General features: G+C 54.4%; 7 protein-coding genes across 7 annotated transcripts; 3 read left to right on the top strand and 4 right to left on the bottom strand.

The window, feature by feature from the left end:
- Positions 1–1,448: 1,448 nt before the first annotated feature.
- On the top strand, positions 1,449–3,206 carry POSPLADRAFT_1050732 (hypothetical protein; the record flags this gene model as incomplete). The annotated part of the gene is made up of 8 exons (XM_024480052.1): positions 1,449–1,878; positions 1,936–2,012; positions 2,071–2,110; positions 2,168–2,453; positions 2,517–2,723; positions 2,777–2,844; positions 2,905–3,045; positions 3,106–3,206. 8 exons carry the CDS (start codon positions 1,449–1,451, stop codon positions 3,204–3,206), a joined length of 1,350 nt encoding a protein of 449 aa, XP_024333341.1.
- A 988-nt stretch (positions 3,207–4,194) lies between these two features.
- On the bottom strand, positions 4,195–5,284 carry POSPLADRAFT_1159993 (hypothetical protein; the record flags this gene model as incomplete). Its single annotated transcript, XM_024487484.1, has 3 exons — positions 4,195–4,529; positions 4,581–5,050; positions 5,103–5,284. 3 exons carry the CDS (start codon positions 5,282–5,284, stop codon positions 4,195–4,197), a joined length of 987 nt encoding a protein of 328 aa, XP_024333340.1.
- Positions 5,285–5,719: 435 nt separating this feature from the next.
- On the bottom strand, positions 5,720–7,619 carry POSPLADRAFT_1050730 (hypothetical protein; the record flags this gene model as incomplete). The annotated part of the gene is made up of 7 exons (XM_024480051.1): positions 5,720–5,743; positions 5,805–6,322; positions 6,388–6,459; positions 6,516–6,751; positions 6,804–6,864; positions 6,920–7,471; positions 7,553–7,619. 7 exons carry the CDS (start codon positions 7,617–7,619, stop codon positions 5,720–5,722), a joined length of 1,530 nt encoding a protein of 509 aa, XP_024333339.1.
- A 1,278-nt stretch (positions 7,620–8,897) lies between these two features.
- On the bottom strand, positions 8,898–10,350 carry POSPLADRAFT_1160134 (hypothetical protein; the record flags this gene model as incomplete). The annotated part of the gene is made up of 4 exons (XM_024487505.1): positions 8,898–9,083; positions 9,141–9,579; positions 9,633–9,789; positions 9,840–10,350. 4 exons carry the CDS (start codon positions 10,348–10,350, stop codon positions 8,898–8,900), a joined length of 1,293 nt encoding a protein of 430 aa, XP_024333338.1.
- Positions 10,351–10,732: 382 nt separating this feature from the next.
- Positions 10,733–12,362, bottom strand: POSPLADRAFT_1062688 (hypothetical protein; the record flags this gene model as incomplete). The annotated part of the gene is made up of 7 exons (XM_024481548.1): positions 10,733–11,035; positions 11,096–11,171; positions 11,224–11,402; positions 11,455–11,626; positions 11,680–11,804; positions 11,859–12,032; positions 12,084–12,362. 7 exons carry the CDS (start codon positions 12,360–12,362, stop codon positions 10,733–10,735), a joined length of 1,308 nt encoding a protein of 435 aa, XP_024333337.1.
- A 2,765-nt stretch (positions 12,363–15,127) lies between these two features.
- On the top strand, positions 15,128–16,794 carry POSPLADRAFT_1050727 (hypothetical protein; the record flags this gene model as incomplete). The annotated part of the gene is made up of 4 exons (XM_024480050.1): positions 15,128–16,040; positions 16,094–16,218; positions 16,318–16,539; positions 16,630–16,794. 4 exons carry the CDS (start codon positions 15,128–15,130, stop codon positions 16,792–16,794), a joined length of 1,425 nt encoding a protein of 474 aa, XP_024333336.1.
- A 1,341-nt stretch (positions 16,795–18,135) lies between these two features.
- On the top strand, positions 18,136–19,647 carry POSPLADRAFT_1050724 (hypothetical protein; the record flags this gene model as incomplete). Its single annotated transcript, XM_024480049.1, has 7 exons — positions 18,136–18,261; positions 18,320–18,373; positions 18,429–18,702; positions 18,754–18,926; positions 18,982–19,123; positions 19,178–19,591; positions 19,619–19,647. 7 exons carry the CDS (start codon positions 18,136–18,138, stop codon positions 19,645–19,647), a joined length of 1,212 nt encoding a protein of 403 aa, XP_024333335.1.
- Between the last annotated feature and the right edge of the window lie 1,202 nt (positions 19,648–20,849).

The raw sequence follows: 20,849 nt of genomic DNA, 5'->3' as shown, positions 1-20,849 counted from the left end.
ACTGGAGAAGAGCTGCTCGGTACAATACAGTCCTCGCTTCTGATCGCTCCAGGGCAGCGCTGGCCTGGTGGGGGCCTCGACCACCGGATGCTCTTCGCCTGTTGTTGCGGCTGGATATGCAGCCACTCTGTGGTTGGCCGTTCGGCATGACGGCAGTGTAAACCCTTATATGGCGCGATACGACATTCGCGATTGCGCAGGGAGGGATGCTGTCATCGTGACATGGACGGCACTGGCGTGTAGTAGCACGGATCCCCGGAGATTAGAGGAGCTAGAGGGTTCCCCGAATGGCAGTAAAGCTCAGACGAGTAGCACACAAGGATAGGCGCAGCTGCGGACAGAGCTAACGCGTGCGGGTGCCCGGTGCCCATGATGACGCGAGGGTTGACGAGATGTGCGAATGGCCGCAGCGCGAAGCTGGCTTGGGCACTCGCAGGAAGTTGCACTTGCCAAGCAGAGAGAACAAACGAGCGGTCGCCTTGGTGAGCAGGCAGGGCCCGAATACGGTCTGGGAAAAGAAGGACAAGGGGCGATGCATGTCATATGAGAAGCGTGGTGTTCGGTCAGATGAGGCGATGGTTAGGTTAACTAGCGCGTCGTAGACGCAGCTGCAATACAGATATGGTCCAAAGGCTGTTGGAGTTGCTCAAGCCGCGCTGGGGGTGCTGACGTGATCGCGAATCGTTGAAATGGCGAGGACGGGCGTCGGCGGCGGCGATGGGATCTCGCAAAATCGACATTGAAAATGGGGATGCCGCGGCCGGCACGACTGCCATATATGGTTTATCAAGAAGGTACGCGAGCGAGATTGGCGATTCCGCAGCCGCAAACCACAACGAGGGATGGAGCATGACGGACGCCAAGGCTCCCTCGCGAAAATCATCCGAAAATCCACTCACCCGCCGTGGCGTTCGCGAGCAATCCTAGCGCAATATGTTTCCGTGTCGCACCTCCAACAGGCTCCAGACACATCAGCTGTCGGAGCGCCGCCAGCTGGACGTGCGCCGCTGAATTGGTCTGTATCGCGGCTGGACACGGCTGATAGATATGTACATCTCCATAGCGAGTATGTTTGATCTCTGCTTCTAATTCTCCGGATAGCCCTTCTGTGCCCTGCCTCCTCCTTGAACAATACAAACACGCATATTGCGCAGCACAGGGCGGTGCCGCATGGAGGAGCACACGAGCTATCGTGGGTGCCCTGCAGCCCGTCCGGGGATGCCACTAGCGGATACACTCCCCGGATCGTGCCCTCGCCCGTTCTTCCCTCGCCCACGTCACCAGAACGCATATACCCACAATTTCCGCCACAATGCACCCCGTCCAAATCGAGCACATTCGCACCCGTTCCCCACTTATAAGCTCGCGCCCCGCCGTCATGCTGCCCCCACCTTCTCCCCCACAATTACAAGTCTCCCACCTTCCCCACCTGACCGCACAGTCCAGCCATGACCCACGTCGTCGTCCGCGGCCTCCCCTTCAGCACCCGCCTCGCCGGCACCCACGCCAAGGACCTCATCGCGAGCGACAAGGCGCGCGCCCAGAAGCTCCTCAAGGGTATCAACCCCCACGGGCCGCTCGCGTTCTACGAGTCGCACCGCCGCCGTCGTGAGCACGAACGTCATGAGCGTCACGAGCACGAGCGCCATGAGCATTACGAGCGTCACCGACACCATCACGCAGGTGGTGCCGCGAGCACCGGTAGTTCGGGCACTGGGTCGACCGGCACTGGCACTGGCACTGGCACTCCGTCAGGAGGTTCCGGCACTGGCACCACGTCGGGCGACGGTGTCGATGTGTCTGACGCCAGTGTCAACTACAACGCAACTGTCGGCGTGGGTTCACCCGCCACCGACTACACGCTCCTTATTGATACTGGTGGGGCATCTTGGCAATTGCGGATATGTTTCCCTGAATGCTGATAATGCCGTCTAGGTAGCTCCAACACCTGGGTCGGGGCTGACCAGAAGTACGCGCCGACAACCTCTAGCAAGAGCACGGGTAACACTGTCGTAAGCACAAGCATATCGACCAAAATCGCGGCAGTCTGTGACGGCTTTATTTATCCAGAACGTCAGCTACGGCTCTGGCTCCTTCTCTGGAACCGAGTGTACGCATTTCTCGCCGTATGCTTCTCCCGTTCAAATTCTGACGCAGGCATGCACAGATGTTGACCAGGTTACGATCGCCCCGGACCTCGTGATTCAGCAGCAGTCGATCGGCGTCGCCACCCAGGCGACGGGCTTCAGCGGCGTGGACGGTATCCTTGGCGTCGGCCCCACAGACCTCACTCAGGGAACCGTTTCGAACACTACGACTGTTCCCACCGTCACGGACAACCTCTTCTCCCAGGGCACCATCTCTACCGAGGTCCTTGCCATCTCGTTCGAGCCGTCCACCACGTCGGACCCGGCCAATGGCGAGCTCACCTTTGGCGGCACTGATAGCACGAAGTAGGTGCACGCGAGCAGTGCGGCCTGGACCCGGCACTGACGATAGCGTACATTCGCTCTCAGGTACACTGGTGAAATCACCTATACGCCGATTACCACGACGTCCCCTGCGTCCGCCTACTGGGGCATCAACCAGTCGGTGACATACGGCAACAGCACGACCTTGCTTTCGGGCAATCCGGGTATCGTCGACACCGGCACGACTCTTCTCCTGCTCGCGTCCGATGCATTCTCCAAGTACGAGAAAGCAACGGGCGGCGTCCTGGACAAGTACGCTTCTTCTTTGCAGACTCTGCGTGCGCTGACCGAAGCGTGGATGACAGCACGACCGGGCTGTTGACCATCACCGAGGCGCAGTACGAAAGCCTGGAGTCGCTGTATTTCGTCATCGGTGTGTCGGCATGCTGAATCCTATTTAGCATGCGCTTAACACATGTCTTCGAATGCACAGGCGGCACCACGTTCGAGTTCACGGCCAACGCCCAGATCTGGCCGCGTGCGCTGAACTCTGCCATTGGCGGGCAGGAGGGCACCATCTACCTGATCGCGAGCGACATCGGCAGCAACAGTGGCTCCGGTCTGGACTTCATCAGTGCGTCTGCACCGGTCTCTCCTTGCATACCGGTTGACTGACCTGGATCTGGATCGCCAGACGGGTTCGGCTGGCTGCAGCGGTTCTACAGCGTCTTCGACACCACGAACACGCAAGTCGGCATCGCGACCACGCCGTACACGGATGCGACGACGAACTGACTGCCCATGGCTTCTTGTTCTTGTCCTGTGAGTGGCGGATCGCTGCCGTCGGACGTTTATACGAGTAGTGCGAAACTATAGGATGCCGTGGATATCTGACGCTGTATGATACTTGATCTACCTTTCTTGTATGTATGTGCAATATATTCACGATCAAATTGGCCCCACTGCGCGCGTCTTTCGTGTCTAGCAGCCCCGGCGATTGAATGCTGCTGCATGCCAATCTCAGATGCGTCCCGCGGTCTCTGACAGCATTGTTCGGCACACTGCGCCGAATTGCGCCAACATGTTCGCCAATTATATAACATGTTGCCGGGCCTGTCAACTTCCGGCTTGCAACCTCGCCATTGCTTGCAGCTGTCACCCGTTGCAAGCTTTCCCCGCCTTTCATCAAGTATTTTGGACCCAAGATATAGTTATCTTGCGGTGGACCTGTCGGCATGGATGGCGCTTGCATTGCAGTTGAGTCCGTATCATAAAACCTGTTGGGCCCAATATGGGCGTGAATGAGCGGGCCCTGGAAACTGCGACCTAGTTTGGTAAATTGTGGCTGCGACGATACTTCGCAGGGTCCAGCCAGGCCGGGACTATAGTCCCCGGCCGTTGGTTCCGAATTCCACATCATTTTCGGGTATGTCTAGCGAAATGGAATTGACTGTCAAGTGATCCCTGCAACGCATTGCAGAAGCGCTAGCGCGTCCGATCGGAAGGACCGATTCGATGCGCCACAGAAGCAACCTGATCACCGCTTCCTGCTCTGAAAGGTAGCTGCAGAACCTTGTCCAATATTGTCAACACAGATGCCCTAAATACCCGAGGTGACATTATACAGTGTGAAGAAATACATAATAGGTTGTGGAAAGCGGGTAGCGATGAAGATGAATAGCGTGGAGTGGATAGCTATGTGGTGAGTGTCGGCTCGCAAGTCCAATATAAGGATATGCAGACTGTTCGTGCATGAAGCACGCGCCCTAGACAATTAAATAGATCAACGAGCGGCGAGCCAATCCCTCACAGCCTGCAGCTTCGCAGCGCCCCTGTCCCCTGTGAATCCTCCCACGACCAGGATGAAGTGAGCCAGGGACATTGCCGCGATGACAGCAATGACTGATGATATCTGGAATGTCGTCCCCTGTGGCGTGGAACTGTCGTACACAACCTTCGCTTCGGCTTGATCGTTGTAGTCGCTCTCGACGGGTGTGGACGGCTCGCCTAATGGAGGGAGCGAGACATCGAGAGAGTCTGTCGGGGCTAAATCGTCAAGAGCGGCAAAGAGTCCACCATTAAGCTCAAAGGCAATGCATGCCTCGCGCAGTATGGCAGCTGCGTTGTGTCAAATGTGGTTCAGAATGTCCTGATGCAGATGTTACATACCCTTCACTGCCTCGTTGCTACCGACGGACGTATCCATGTTGTGACGGAACCACTCCTTGATCTTCTTCAGGTCGCCGATAGTCGCCCGCCCGGTGCCTCCCAGAGGCGAAAAGTCATAGAAAGCGACTCCAGCGTCGCCTTCCAGCCCGTATGCCTTAATAATGCGATTGCGAATAATCTGCCCGCCGCTAAGATCACCGAGGTAGCGAACGTAGGCGTGGGCTAGCAGAGGAGACGGATCACTTGAGTCGGCAACAGTTTCCATGCGCGAGACATAGTCAGTGAGAGCCGCAGGTGGCGATTCCACGAACGCCACATGAGTGGGGTGGGAGGCCCAGTCAGACTCGTTCGTTTGAAGGTAGAAGGCAATGTCGGCGGAAAGACTGGCCGCACGAGAAAGTAGGGTAGGGTTGTGGATAGAAGATAGAACTGGATGAGAAACATGTTTCCCGAGAGCGCGTTCCAGCGTGCTTCAGTCAAATCAACGCTATTTCAGATGACTACGTCGCATGTACCACTCACTCGTATACGTGCCACAGCATCATGAGGAAATGCACGTATTCAGGCTCGTCGAGCTCCCCTCGCGCCAGACGTCCGGCTCCTTGACTCTTCTCGACCTGCTCGTGCAATGCAGCAGTCCCCGAACGCAGAAGGGTGGACAGGGGCAAGGAGAGGTCCTGATCGGCCACAGTTCGGGTCGACATTGTGCGGCAGGATAAGGGATGAGTGGAAGGATAGTGGGGGAATAAGGAGAGGCGGAACGAAGTATTAGAGTCGCAAAGACCTATATACCGCCAGCACAGCTGTCGGAGGACGAGTGGCAAATGGAATACAAATATCTCTGAAGAAAGAACGCGGCAGAATGGCGTGCCCTGCCAGGGCCATTCTCTCGGATCTAATCTAATCAATATCCCGTTATCTGATAATGGTAAGATATCTCTCCAAATATGGCTGCGAATCGAAGTGTTTGCAATCTCGTCATTCAGTGACCCCAAACTAACTTGATCTAACACAATATATTCACACCCCATAATAGGGTGGGATAAACTAGCAAGTACATGCAAAGTAGAGGATGTTACGAATGATGCTCAAAATAGTAGTCCGAAGCCTCGGGACCGAACGGCAGGAGCGCTGTGCACTCAGGGCATCTCAGCGGCAAATAACTGCACAGCGAAGCACGGACTGTCAGCTACCCATAAATGGTCTATATGTTAGACCACATACCCTGGACACCTGAACAGCTGCGGTCTTCAAGACAGGTGGGGTCGAGAGCGGTCGGACCAGCGTCCTTGCGCACGAGGATGCAGGTACGATGTCAGCCTCTGCAGCCTCCCCGTCGACATCGGGAGGATCTCGTTCGAGCAGACTGTCGCCACTCAGCGTCCTGTGCGCCGAATATCCCCGATCCACAAGTTCCGGGCCTTGCGGCGGAATGATGCGAAGTCCTGGCACGCGCAACTGCTGGACCCGAGTTAGGCCAGAGGGTCCCTCAGATGGACACGTCTGTGATGGAAGCAGAGATATTAGGGGAGTGCGAGAATCTTCATGATCTTCCGAGATGACTTCTTGGCCGCACGTATAGGGTTGAAGTTCCCAAAGCGAAGAGTGCTCCCAAGATGGGGAGAATACCCACGACGGGGACTGTGCCCAAGTCGGGGAGAGGGTCCAGGACGGGGAGAGCTGGACAGGTGGGGAGGTCAATGGCTTTCCGGGGACCTTTGACCCTTCAGCATCGTCATATCCTTTATACAACGCAGAGATCTCAATGTCTGGTGCCTTGGAGTTCAAGGGTGATCACTCGACTGACCGTTGGGGTGGGCAAATCTACAGTCGTCTCCGTCAACACAATGTCCGGCCAAGTAGTCCCTGCAGATCTCCCCTGGAATTTACCGCATTAGAAGATGTGAGATGCAGCAAGACTGTGAAAGCGCTTACTCTGTCCACTCATCATGACACCGCCGCCAATCACACGCCAAGTGATAGGATAGTAATTCTGATGGCGGCTGGCTTCGAGAGGACTGACAGGCTTCTTCGGAAGCAAGCGGTGTTGCTGCTGCTGCATTCTGCTCCTGCCATTGTCCTGTGCGGATGTATGCGCTAGCGAGGACAATGGACTGGGCGATTCAACGATCGGGGCCCGTAAAGGCGGTGAAGAGTTAGCCTCGTGTATGCTGGATAATTGCCGTTGAGCTTTCGGTCCGAGAGAATTGAGCGAGTGCTTACAATGTGCATTTGTCGCCTTTGATACAAGAACCCCTCTCGTGGAAGAATTTGCATGGCTTAGCTGTCGTTGTGTAGTGGATTAGAGAGACAGAATGCAAGCAAAGAGAATCACGCACTCTTGTAATAAATGCCGCGCCTCTGGGCACGGGGCTGCACTCCAGGGGAAGGTAGAGATGAGCGGCGTTGCAAAACAATCGGCGACGAGAAGCTGCCACTGGATGGGATGGTAGACGGCAGCGATGTCCGACGCAGAGTGACAAGTGGAGATCCCAAGGCGCTACTGGACGCAGCGGAGGATGGGGACGTGGGTATATCGAGCCAGCAGCAGGACGGCTCTGTCGAATCGTCGAAGGAGATGGGGGTCGCAGGCGGAGGTGGCGGGCAAGCAGCGCTCGCATCGCGAGGGGTATCAGTTTGCCAGGTGTCCATGAGCGTGGCAAGCAAAGCATCGTCAATTGACAAGTTCGATTCGCTCGAAAACGAGGTGTCTTCGCTACTAGTCCCGGACACTAGAGACGGACTAGGCTGCAAGCGGAGAGGGGTTGGGAGAGGGATACCCTGAGGCCCCTGAAAGAATACAGGGGCGAAATTCGGTTGTGGAAAATCGAGAGTTGTATTTTGAGGATTGATGTGGATGTATGCGCAATGGGGACCAGATCGACAATGCCCTGAGGCATAGCTGCGGCATACTTTCGCTGAGACTATCATGAGGACAACTCTTCTTTGAAGATGCAATCACTGATACTCACTGCGGAACCCGGGTGACTGTGCAGGGCCGAAGGCGAACGGCTGGGATGCCTCACACTGGACAAACATCGTGAAGGTATCTACGTCGACGTCGTACGCAACGTCGGAATGGGCAAAGGGGTATAAACTGTCGCAAGTGGCTGTTAGAATTAGTAGCACAAATGCAAATCGCCGGATGGAGTCTGTCGGCCAGTATTGGGAAATCAGGAGCAGAACAAAGGGATAACAACGCATATACACACCGACAAGAAGATCGCGATTGCCAAACCTGTCGAAGAGCAGGAAGAATCGAAAGCGCACCCTCCCGACCTCGACTGTGCTGCCTTATATCCAGACGCGCCCTGAGACGAGAACGGAGAACAATGTCAAGAAATGCTTAGTCACCGACGAGCTTGCTCGCCCCTTTTTGTCAAGAGACGCATCGCCGATGATAGCCTAGACTCCCGAAGGTGAGCAGACAATAAAAATCGACACAGTCGGCGAAGGTTATCAGTTGATGCCTACCACGTTGCCCGGGCAATTGTCCCACTGAAGCGCAGCGCAGCGGAGACGATACGTGATATTAGATTGTGGGCATGTGGAGCCGGACACTTGACCTAGCCTTTCATTCGTATTCGGCAGGAACGTGTGTATTCAAGGGGTACACGCGTTGAGGGATGTTGCGCCATGCGCAGAGTATAACACAGAATAACAGAGTCTGAATTCAGGAGGATGTTTCCACCTGGACGGAGAACAATAAAGGCAGCTAGACCATATGTAGATGTACGGACTCACCTCGGCTGAAGAACCGGTTTGTTTAGCGATCAAGTCATCACTTCCATGCAGATCCTAGAAAGCTGGTCGAAGATGCGCTTTCTTGTTGAGGGGCGAGTCGTTCGAGCAGGTCTTATATATACACATGTGTAAACTTCTGATGCAAACAGGCAGAAGACAAGGTATCGAGGGGGTGAGATCAGATCTCTATGATCCAAGGCACGCAATAAGAATCGTCAACAAGAAAACGAAGTCGAGAAAGAAAGGTAGTGGCGGTGGCGAGAAGGCTCCTTAAAGTGATTGCGCAATATGATACGGATTCCCCATCGCCACATGCATACGCATGTAATCACATCTGCGGAAAGGTTTGGTCAGAGCGAGGCTGAGCCCGGTTGAGTATAGAAGTAACGGCTTGAAGAGCGACGTTCGGTATAAGCAACACGTCGAAGAGGGGATTAAGAATTTCCACAATGGCGAAGCACCTGTGATACACAGAATGATACAAACAGCTCGTCAGAAAGCGCAAGTTATACAGATACAGTACGGTATGTTCATATGTTTATTATGGGAGAGGGCGTTGACAAATGTCGCTGATCATGAGGAAGTGTCGTATGAATGCATACTGTTGTCTTGCAACAGCGGCGTCCGATCGGAGATGGGCGAATGTGCGGGGATAGGGACGGAGTCCGGAGTAGGCTGTGGTGTGTTGGGATTGGGCTGACATTGTACGTGGTTGGCGGGTGGGTGAGGCCGTGTTACGTCCATCTTGCAGACCGGACACTAAGAGTAGCGTCAAGCGTTAGCGCTCTGTAAGGAACCTTTAACGGCATTACGTACCAGCTTCTTCTTGTGTATTAGCCACTCATCGATTTCGTCGGCATGAAAGATATGGTAGCATGGCAAGACTCGTATGCGATCGCCTGGAGCGAAGAGTTCCAGGCATATCGCGCATTCTACCTGCTCGTCTGCCCAGGCAGGTAGGGGCCTGTCGCACGAAGTAGACGCATGCTCGAGAGCCGGTTCTGGCGATTCCGTAAGACCTTGCTCAAGTTCCGGCCCAGATACAAACGAGTTGGTCATGAGGGGGATGTCGGTCCCGTCCTTCTCTCGCCCCGTCCCTGCCCCGGTCCAGATACGGCACGGGAAGTTGTGCACGACGTCTTCTGGAGCACGATCGCGCTGTGCTGCACGAGCAGCGCGGTAACGGTGTATGAGGAGTGTTATGAACGTGAGTAAAGATGGGAGCAGGAGAATGAAGACGAAAGTGACGATGGGCCTATATTGATCCGATCATTCAATGTCATGTCCCACTACAATAGGAAGACCTACGAGTACCATTCCCAAGGAGAATACTCTGTGCTGAGCAGGAGAGACAGCGTCTTCAGGCCAGCATGTGTGGTATTCGAGTTTGCGATCATGGACAGCAATTCGACATAGTCCCAATATTTGATGAACGTGGCCGCAATCGTCACGTCAGACGAGTCGCCTGCGGCAACGTGGGTGAAGTGTCACAAGAAAGGGGGAATCATGACGCACGCTCACTATACATGTTGAGCAAGGCATCGGGGCTGTCGCCGCTACCACCGACCACCACGGCTTTCGCGCCCAGTCTTTGCGCCTGGCGAGCCTTCTCAATGAAGGGACAGCCACCTCTCTGCACTAGGGCAATCCATGTCTCCGTCGGATCAGGTTGGTAAGGTCCTACGGCGCAAAGATCGGGACACCCCAAGACAGCATCGGGTCGACTCCAGAGGGATAGAGAAGCCGTCAGATTTAGACAAGGTGCAGTGAAGGACGACAAAGGAATCACATAGCCGAGAAGAGGGTCGGGCAGTTCTGCACCAAAAGAGGCGGGGCGTGCTGGGAAGGTAATTGCAGGCGACCTGTCTACGACCGAGACGGTGCCGTCTGAGGCCCATGCCCAACCCCAGAGCCAGCTGCCGTCCTCCCTAGCGGCATTGGAGAACTTGCGCAACCAGTCGACCGGGTGAGACTGGACCGGCGCACAGAAAATGAAAATAGCGAGGAGGGGGAAAATATGGATCATGCCAATTGTGCAGAGGGAGAAGGGCCAGTAGGCTGCAGGGTATATGACATGCGTCGGACTTTGCCGAGTGCAATCTTGGCCTTGCTGGTGGCGGCTGGCCAGCGCCTCAAGGTTCATGGTCGCGCACGCAATTGACGTCGCTGCAGGCCAGAGGCACATGGAATCTACCGGCACATGCACAACTCTTACGGCACCGAGGGGTCATCGGTCAAAGCTGTTATCGGTCGTGATGCAATGTATTGTATGTGCACAGCGATATGGAATATGCAGTAGGTATTGCTACACTCCTATTATATAGTTTGTCAGTACCGTAGAGTATGCATACAGGATGTCCGTGAGTATTGCAACAAGAGGAAGATGCGAGAACAATCACGCCGGCGCGTCACGGTGGAGCGTACGCGGGCACGCGAAGGTCCAGGAACTCGTCTTCTGGACTCAGGGCGATCGAGTAGTCCGAGGCTGCGAACGCCTGTCCCGTGCCATCCATAGACCACGGGTCAGTCGTCAAGCGAATAGGGACCACCTGGCGGAGCTCGCCAAACGGCGCTTTCAGTGGCTCGGGCGGGGTCATCGAGAGGACAATGAAGTCCTTGATCGTTAGGCCGCCCGCCTTGAACCCTCCGATCCTGGTCTGAGGGCTCACGCGGATCTCGCCAGAGAATGACATCCAGCTCGGCCCATCGCCCTTGGAGGAATGAGTGAATAGGCACAGCACAGCACACATGGATGTGGGAACCCTGCTTACCTCATGTTGAAATACGGCCTGTCCAATCTCGACAGTGCGCCACATGTCCGTCTTCGCGCCGATCAGCACGGCGTTACTGAAATATTAAGGCTCGACAGCATTGAGAGACAAGGTCATAGGGAGCTTACCGAACATCAACGCTGGTCTGTCGGATTAGCTGAACACGAGTATGCTGCCGGGACATGCGGCTTGGAGGCAGAGGTGCGAACGGTAGGAAGGCCGCCAGAGCCTTAGCAGATGAGGTGTATGTCAGATAAAATGGTATGGGCTCTGCCATGCAAAAGACCCTGGATGATGGGATGTAGAACTAAAACGGGACACGATAAGTAATTGAAGCCTGCTACTGCCCCTTCACATACCTTTGCCAATACACCCCTGCTGTTGGGCGTCCTAGCTGACATAAGAGATTCAAAGCAGCGCCAGTCAGAGGTCTCCATTGGTGTCGGCGAGGATGAGTCGTGCTGCATTCTGGGAGGAAGAGGCACGGCAGGACGCGAGCGCGGATAGTAGACGAATGGCGTGGAGACGATGCTGGTAAAGATATGTTAGCGCCACGTTTAGACTAGCGACTACCTATGTATTACTTGTTCCCTGGGCGCAGCAGACTTGAGGACTTGGTTCTGGAGATGAGGGCGCTCACCGAGTATTCGATGTCGGCGTGGAATCCTGGAACACCAGACATGTGGGCTTCGTGCGTGGGCGGTAGTGGCTGTGCCCGTGGTCAGACCGCAGAGGCTCCGAGGAGATGGTCTCAATGACGTACATAGACTTCCCGCCCATCCGAGAAAGTGGTCGGAAGGGTGATGCTGAATGGGAGTGAGGGCGGGCACTGGCCGGCACGATGATCACGAGTCCAGAGGGTTTGCACAGACAGAACCAGCCTGTGTGCGGTATTACCTCCCTCGGCTACCTCCTTAAGCCGCAGGGTGCCTTCTATCTAGATGGGTATAAGCAAGCACAGCGTTCCGTCCGGGATCGGTGGGCGAACCTTGACTTCGACGCTGGTTACGCCGTCCGGCTTGGCGACGATGATGGAACCTTCGACGGAGTCTCCGCATCCATAGACAGGCAGAGTGATGTTGTCATCTTGCTCAACAAGGCGGAGGCTTACGCCGCCAGACCGGGACTGCTTTACAAAGTCGGTGGAAGGCCGCTGACGGAGGCGGTTAAGTGCGAGGCGCTGCTCATAGGCCTGGGGCTCGGCCGAGTATGTCGGGGTGGGGTTCACGGAGGGCGGCCTGTAGCCAGGGAGGCTGGAGGTCGACATGGAAGGGACAGAGTCGACGGCAAACGCATGGATGTTCTTGAGTCATCCTGGAGGAGAGAAGATGCCGCTCAGCGAGTTGTGTCCATATGGACTCTACCCGGCATTGCGTCGGAGAGCCCGGGTGCATGTGCAAATGCACAGTTTATCTCCGGGATCCCTTGCCAAGCGTCCGAGATGCAGCGTGTGCAGGTAACCGTGGTGCAGAATTCGCGCAGAACCACGCCTTATTCGCGCCCGAAACAACTCAGCATCTCGGCGCGCGCGAGCACTCGCGGCGACAGCCACAGCCTGCGGCGTCCGCTTCGCCGCACTCGGTCGCCGCACTCCCAAAATACTGCTCTTCCCTTGTGCCCTCGATAGCCGCCATGTGTATCCTCTCGCACGATGGTTCTCCCCGCCTTCTCAGTCAAGCACACGGTGGCGCCCGGTAGCCCCGGCCACAATGACTCGACTGGGAGCAACATGGTTGTGGAGAGCTGCTACACTATACATCCATAGCATCAATCATCGTACAGCAATGCGAACACCTCCTTGCAAGCCCACAGCGTCACTCGCAGCCGCTGGGGTGCCCACGAGGCATCGGTGATACTTCCCCACCTTGCGGGGGAATCCCACGACTAGCCACCCTACTTTTGGGTCCTCAGCTCCGCTACGGGTTGTGCGGAGGGACAGCCATGCGATTCAGTGGTCAGGCGTATTGGGATCGTCTCACACAATGTCATAAACTGTAGCCGCGACGCGTCCGGAGGCTTGATCGAGACAACGATACTGTCCTACGTGCTGTTGTAAGTCTTGCACGAGGTGGATCGCGCACGAACGTCTTGCTCACCGAGACACTTAGCGCATTAGTCAGGAATCCACCGCAGCTGATATATGGAGCGACAGTGATAACCCCGGACCAAGTGACCGAGGTCAAGGTCTTGTTAGTGCTGTGGATCACACCGTGGCCGATGGTCCTCGTGGAAGTTATGTGGCCGTCCACCGCGGGGTATGACCCAGCTGCATCGAGCCCATTGACACTCGTGGTTCGTTGAATGCAGATCCGGAGCGGCGGACTAGACGCGCCGTTTATCAAGGCAAACTGGTGCTGCATAGCGTTCAAGGCGGAGCTCGGATAAGCCAGCGGATGGAATGATGCGGTCGATGGACGATACGATGTGAACGGGCCCAGCAGATCGTCTGAGGCAACTAGCGTGACGAAGAAGGGAATAGATTCCCTCATGCAACATATCTGTGATGACGGTAAAAATACCTGGAGTGCAATACATTACACAATGGACACCGGACAGATGCTCGGTGACTAACATGTGCCTCAATGTGCCGCCGGGCGGAATGTCGGGCTTCAACATGAAATGTGAATAGGGTTCTCGGGGCAGCCGACGTCTTGACCGATCGCATTCCGAAGGGCCCTGCCAAGGAGGGGCGCGTATGCTGCTGCACCAGGAACGGGACCCGAAGTCTATCCGAGTTTTCAGTCATGTGCATCGGGTGAAGTTGAACGAACCTGGCCTACCGAGTTCTTTTCCGCCACAAAGGTATCGTGCGCACGGCTCGCAGTACTTGAACGGTGAATTGATATGATACATGGGCAGTATAACCAGGCATACTGGTGAGGTGAGCTTCATAGGTAGGAGGTAATGGTAGTTGTCCATTGGAACCATCATAATAGTTTGTTGGGAGTGTATATCGGACAGGAACTTCTGGGGGAAGTGCTAATCCCTGTTTTGCGTCCCAGCTGTACAACATTTCATGGAAGAGCTCTCGCTCTATCGCTCCCGAGCCGGCGACCTCGTAAATCTTGATACGTCCACAAACCTGCGAGACATTTATTATTGCAACGGCGCGCAAGTCAAGGAAGTGTGACGGCTCACCTCGACTACTAACGACTGTAGCGCAGCAGGACGAGCTATGCGGAGAAACCCATGTATCGTCTCCCCGGCTCGATAAGCGGTTGATGGTGTGTCTCCCTCATGTTCTGCAAGCAGAAAGGTCACCTCGTTCGAGCGTTTCGTAGAATAGTTCCTGACCAAGCTTGTGGCTGAGGGTGCAGGGAGAATGGGGGGCCCCTTCACCGGGGCAAGAGCGTCCGGTCTCACGCCAAGCGAATGTTCAGAGTCGGTGAAATCCTCCACCGAGAGTGAACTCGCGTAGTACTGAACGTTGGCAAAGGGGTGGCGCATGAGGCCCTCGATAGTCGTGGAGGCCGGGCAAGCAGGTATAAATGGTTGCAGACCGCTTCATAAGCTTTGTCATGGGGCTTCACTTATTGCATAAAGCGCTGGACATCTTCATGATGAAGGGTCGAGGCCGTGATGAACATTATCATAAGAAGTCCACACTGCCATCATCCTTTCGATTGCATTTCAGCTTATCCACGGTTCTCAGCCGACTACACTCGGTCCCAGCAAAGCACACGTACCTCAAGTCGTATTCGCATAAGAAGGAACTTTGTGGTCGAGGATGACTGCTGGTTTTGCGTTGATGGACTTTATACTGAACTGATACAATGCAGCTACGTGATAATCACCATCACTGCCATATGAAAATGCGGGGATTTATCATTCAAGTCCCAACATGATGTCGTCCATGATCCATGATGCTCGGGGGCGGGAGACAAAATGCTGTCGAGGTCGCAGACGAAGACGATAAGAGTGCCACGGGAAGCGCAAGCTAGACCCAGAGCGCCCACATTCACCCACACGTGGTTTTCAGGCCATCGTCAATTGTAACGCCGTCGTCTTGTCCTTCACCAAAGTTTTGGCTGAATGGCCGCTGCCAAACGAGCCGACAGCAAGCAGCATCCACCGTCTGTCTCCATATCGAAGGCTCTCGCCTCTGCGTCTTCTCTTGTCCTATTACAGTTCTGCTCGCGTATCTTCACGTTCATTCTGAACCAAGCTCTCGTACGATTGGTCTCGCCACAAGTATTTGGCACCGCTGCTATTCAATTTGAACTCCTTCTCTCAACCATCCTCTTCCTGTCGCGCGAGGGATTCCGCAATGCGCTTCTCCGCACGCCCACCGCGAAGGAGGCCAGCAAAGATCATCGAGCCCTCACCGACAATATCGCAGCCCTACCAGTCCTCATAGGCATGCCTGCGGCTTTGCTGATCAGTTTGGTGTATGTCAACGCTGCATCATTGTCTACGACCTCGCAGTCGCACTTCTACGCTAGCGTAACCCTATATGCTATGGCAGCGGCTCTTGAGCTGCTTTCAGAACCCCTCTACATTCGCGCTCAGAATGATGTCCGTGTCGACCTGCGCGTCAAGGCCGAGGGAATAGCCGTGATCATGAAGACATTGATCACCTTTGTTATTCTGGTCACCGGGTCGGCCAATGTTGCTCTCCTGGCGTTCGCTGCCGGACAGGCGGCGTACAGTCTCGCTCTCCTTGGAACGTATATGCGCGACTACAAGCAGCCTCCACTGTTCTGGCCTCACAAGGTCGTGCTAGAAGTTCATGGCAAGTGTGTGCTCTCCTTGTGTGTCGTTGCATGTTGCTCACTATGCCGTAGGACGGAGACACGATACTTTGACCCTGGCCTCCTGCACCTGTCTGCTGCGATGTCCGGTCAATCTGTAGTCAAGCACTTTCTGACCGAAGGGGACAAATTTTTGGTTTCCCGTCTCAGCCCGCTGGCAGATCAGGGTGGTTATGCTATTGCTTCCAATTATGGTGCGCATCTGCGCTCACGCCATTAGCTGTGGTATCACTCACATTTCGTGCAGGCTCCCTCGCTGCACGGATCGTTTTCCAACCTATCGAGGAGACCTCCCGTCTCTTCTTCTCCAAGACGCTGTCATCATCGAAGGACATGGAGTCCCTTCGCGTTGCAGCGAATGTTCTGTCAGGCGTGCTGCTCCTGTTCACACACCTCCTCCTTTTGCTGGTAACATTTGGCCCGCCGTACCTCGCACTTGCCGTCTCTCTTGTGCTCCCACAAAAATACCAGGGCACCTCTGCTCCTGCGATATTGGGCGTCTACATATACTACATCCCCATGATGGCCTTCAACGGTGTTCTTGAGGCCTTCTTCGCCTCGGTTTCGTCCCCCGAGGACCTGGGCACACAGAGCAAGTGGATGTTCGGATTTTCCTTCGGGTACATCTTCGGCGCCATAACCTTAGCGAAGGGGCTTGGTCTAGGTGATACTGGCCTCGTGTGGGCAAACGTGGTAAACCTCCTGTTCCGTGCCATTTATGCCTGGATGTATGCGCGGCGGTTCTTTGCTGCACGCGGAGGGCGGAGCTTTCTCGATTGGCAGCGGGTAGTACCTCCGCTACCCGTCCTTGTGACGTTTGTAGCGTCCGCTGTAATCACGAGATGGAGTGAGATGAGGTCGAGGGATATACCGTTACAACTTGGGGCACAGGCAGGACACGTCGCATTGGGCATGTGTGGTGTTGTCGCGTGTGTGGTTACATGGTGAGCGGTGTGCGTTCAGTGCATAGCCTAGCTAATGTTTTGCTCAGTGCCGTGTTTGAGAGGGCAACCCTACTTCAGACAGTCGCGGTTCTCCGTAGACGCTAGTCTCGTGTACATACCTTCGGGTTGATTAACACAACAGCTTGACGCGTGTGCGCAATGCCGACCTGACTGCAAACACGACATTTGACCAGAATAGAAGGTATGACGTCAACACTGCAACTCCACTCTTGGTTGGACAAGGTCTCGCGCATTCTTCCTCCTTTCTCTGACTTTGAAGACCTTTTAATTTCGGCATACTTACCAGTCGACATTGCACCATGACATCTATCGCAGATATCCCAGAGAAGGTCAGTCCCCCCAGTGCCGGTTGCTCTTCCAGCATTCGTCTGATGCAAGAACCAGCAGCCGAATGCTTCCCCAACCACACAGAATGACGCTGGCCCCATACAACAGCCGGCAGCAACTGCCAATATCGACAAGGTGGACTCTACTACTCAAAGTTCGTGGTGGTTCTCGCCCAGCTTCCGGACCGTCGCTAAACATTATTTGGTAGCATCGGCGAATAGTACTCCTCAAGTGGTTGTGGTCCAGCAGAGGAAGCCGTCGTTCAAAGAAGAGGTCGTAGGCAAGTGCCAATAAATGTGCATCGCTATTGCTATCAGTAACATTATGTGGTATTCAGGTTACGCCAAGGTGAGTTCCCAAGGGGTGCAATTCTACTTCGCTGATTCGCACCCATGGACTAGGAGATCAGAGGAACGGTGAGAATCCCTAAATTTTTATTTTTGAATGCCAAACCTGTACTGACCTTTTTCTAGATTCTCCGTAAGCCGGAGACGAAGGAGCATGGAGAGAAGATCCTCAGCGGCGAAGCTTCCTTCAATCCCAAGCAACGCGAGTAATCGAGACATTATTCACGCATGTTTTGATTTCAGATGTATCTTCCTACCGAGGGACGTTGCGAAGTAGGATTGGATGTTCATGTATTACTGTATAATATTGGCGCATTTTATCATATAGCTAAATTTGTCGACGTGGTAGCGCTTGGAACAGACTCAGGCGTTGAGCCGGATGCATGGGAACTCCGCTACTCTTGCTTAGCTTCATCGTCGGCTGTACTATAGGCTACCTACAATCTTGCTTCTGCTCAGTGCCAATGGCTCTTGTCGCGTCAGGTCACCGTTTGACCAATTCTCTCGAGCCTCATGTCGGCGTTGTGACTCATCGGACCACCGCATGTGGACCCTGTCTTCTTAGCCAGCCACTTTCGTCCTGAGACCTTATCCTCCGCCGTTAGCCTTCCACAGTCCTACGTTGACTTGTCTCTCTCTGACTAGCTGTAATGACTATTATTCAATCGCGTTCCCATCCCGCAACTCCGGAAGCACAGGAAGAGGATGTTGCCCTTACATGCTCAGCCACTCATAGTACGAATCCGGTGATTGAAACTTGTTTGTATGCGTTCAAAGTAAGCCCTCGTGACGTTGTGCAACGACTTTTAACGAACTGTTCGTAATGGCGGGAAGGCCACGGGCCTCGTTTCTCTGAATGAGACCGGGATTAAAGACGCTGCGCGATATGTCAGTCTATTCTCATTTCTGACCGTAGTTTCCTCCCAACTAAGTCAATTTGCAGATCTATGACAGGCTCTGCGCAGAAGACTACACGCCTAGGACGTGGAGGACGCATTCGCTCCATCTGCTCCCACCGGAGCCTTACGCCCCGGATGATCCTTTGACGAAAGGATGCCTAGACTGGATTTTCGTCGTTTCGTCCCTCAACTTCAGCTTTTGGTCTGAGCGAGAAGGAACACCGGAACGCTATGGAGTAGAATGGCGGACAGGGTGGGGTTCGGATGAAAGGATGGTGCACACGGGATATTGGTCTCTCGTGGCCGCCTTGGATCGAGGTAAGGTTGCACCTGTGCGTCGCTGTCACACGAGATGAAAACCTGTACCAGCTCTGGAAGAGGGGTTGCCCATTACAGACCCGAAGTTCTATTCTTCGGAGGAATGTTGTCCTGATTCCCTGCTCGACCATGTGTTCCGCCCGGCACCGCAATCCAAGGAACCCATCCCTCTATTACGTGAACGTATCGCCATTCTGCGAGAAGTGGGGAGAATTCTCTGTACCGTAAGTTAGCTCGTGCCTAGTGTGTAGCAGTCGCTGACGTAGCTTACATCTTTAGCACTTCGAGGGATCCTTTCAAGGATTCTTGGCGCAGTTTCTTTGTCGCTACGATGGTCGTGGTACTGCCTTTCAGCTGGTTGAGATGATCATCGAATACTTTCCTCCTTTCCGTGACCAAATGTGGTACGAAGGGCGTCAAGGTCAGTCTGTATCTTCGCATAGTATCCACATATTCCACTCACTGTCCTGGCCAGTCTTCCTGTGGAAACGTGCACAAATCCTTGTGGCTGAGACATGGGCAGCCTTCACTCCGTCATCACCACGCACTTCCCACCCTTTCTTCCCACATGGAGCTGCTATCGAAGTACTTACCATGTTTGCCGACTATCGGGTCCCGCAGATCTTGCATCACCTCCAAGTCTTGACATATCCCCCTGCCCTCATGAAGACCCTCCAATCGCATGCAGCCCTTGCTTCTGGAAGCAGAGAAGAAATCAGTATTCGCTCTGCAGGCATAGTTGCTGTTGACAGGCTAAGACAGTATATTCTCCAACTTCAAAGGGAGGATCATGATGGAGACAGGCATTTCAATGTGAGCAGTGTTATTATTGATTTTTACTTGTGGGATTTAGCAAAATGGCTTGAGGGAAAGAAAAGAAGGGTGGAAGGTATTAGAACATGTGACATTTTGCCAGCACATAGAACTAGAAGTATATGGTATTGATGTGTCAACACTCCCCCTCAAGCTGTACGAAGGCCCAGGAGGCGTGCGAGGACCTCGACCTTGTGACGCACGAGCGGCTTGGTCAGGATGTCCGCGACCATCTTGCCCGTCGGACAGTACTCCAGCACCACATGTCCCGAGGCGATCACATCCCGAATGAAATGATACCGGATGTCGATATGTTTCGTGCGGGCGTTCAACATACCGCTCTTGGCTATAGTGATCGTGCTCTGGTTGTCAGACAGTAGGGGTGTAGGGAGTGTGAGCGGCGAGGTAAGTTCGGCGAGAAGTGACCGTAACCAGAGGAGTTCGCGTGAGGAGTTGGAGACAGATATGTACTCGGCTTCCGTAGATGATAGTGCAACAATTGGCTGCTTTCGGGAGCTCCAGCTGATGATGCCACCATTGTACAGGAAGGTGTAGCCAGAGATCGAATGATGGTGATGTTGCGATGCCCAGTCTGCGTCGGAATATCCTACAAGGCCATCTGCAGAGTGGCCAAATGAGAGACACAAGTCTTGCGTACCCTTCAGGTAACGAAGAACATGCTTGGCTGCCTCCCAATGAGCAGGCGCAGGGTTGGTCATGAAGTGAGCGAGTGTGGAGACCGTGAAAGCAATGTCCGGACAGGTGCCTATTGCAGCATACATGAGGCTGCCAATCAAGCGAGCGTAGGGCTTCCCAGACATTGCACGTTGATCATCTTCGGAGGTCTCGATGCGGAAGAGGTCGATGTGAGGGTCAAGTGGTATTGTGAGCATGTAAGTGTCAGTCATACCGAAACAAGCGAGTAGGGTGTCTATGTAGGTGGCCTGTGAGAGCGAGATGGTGCGTGCAGTGTGATCACGCTGCACTTCGAATCCGAGCACCCAGCAGAGCTCACCCAGGTCCGCAATCTCAAAGCGAGCAGCAAGCTCCGTCTTGAGTGTGAACATGACATTGTCGGAGTTGGTGATCAGGATGGAGTTATCAACATGAACTGTGATGATGATGACCTGGTTTGCCTTGAAGAGGAAAAACACACCTAGGTCGAACTTGCTTCATACAAGGCCAAGTTTGGCCATAAGGGCGCATACCTCCTCATACCACTGCCGAGCTGACTGCTTGAGGCCGTAAAGGGCTTTGAGTAGTCTCCACACCCAATCCTCTTTGCCCGTAGCCTTGAAACCCGGAGGCTGTCACATGTAGACTGTCTCGTCGAG

This window comes from Postia placenta (genome assembly GCF_002117355.1).
Source record: "Postia placenta MAD-698-R-SB12 unplaced genomic scaffold POSPLAscaffold_23, whole genome shotgun sequence".
In the NCBI taxonomy this organism is placed as follows: Eukaryota; Fungi; Basidiomycota; class Agaricomycetes; order Polyporales; family Adustoporiaceae; genus Rhodonia; species Rhodonia placenta.
This window is presented reverse-complemented; position numbering and strand designations above follow the sequence as displayed.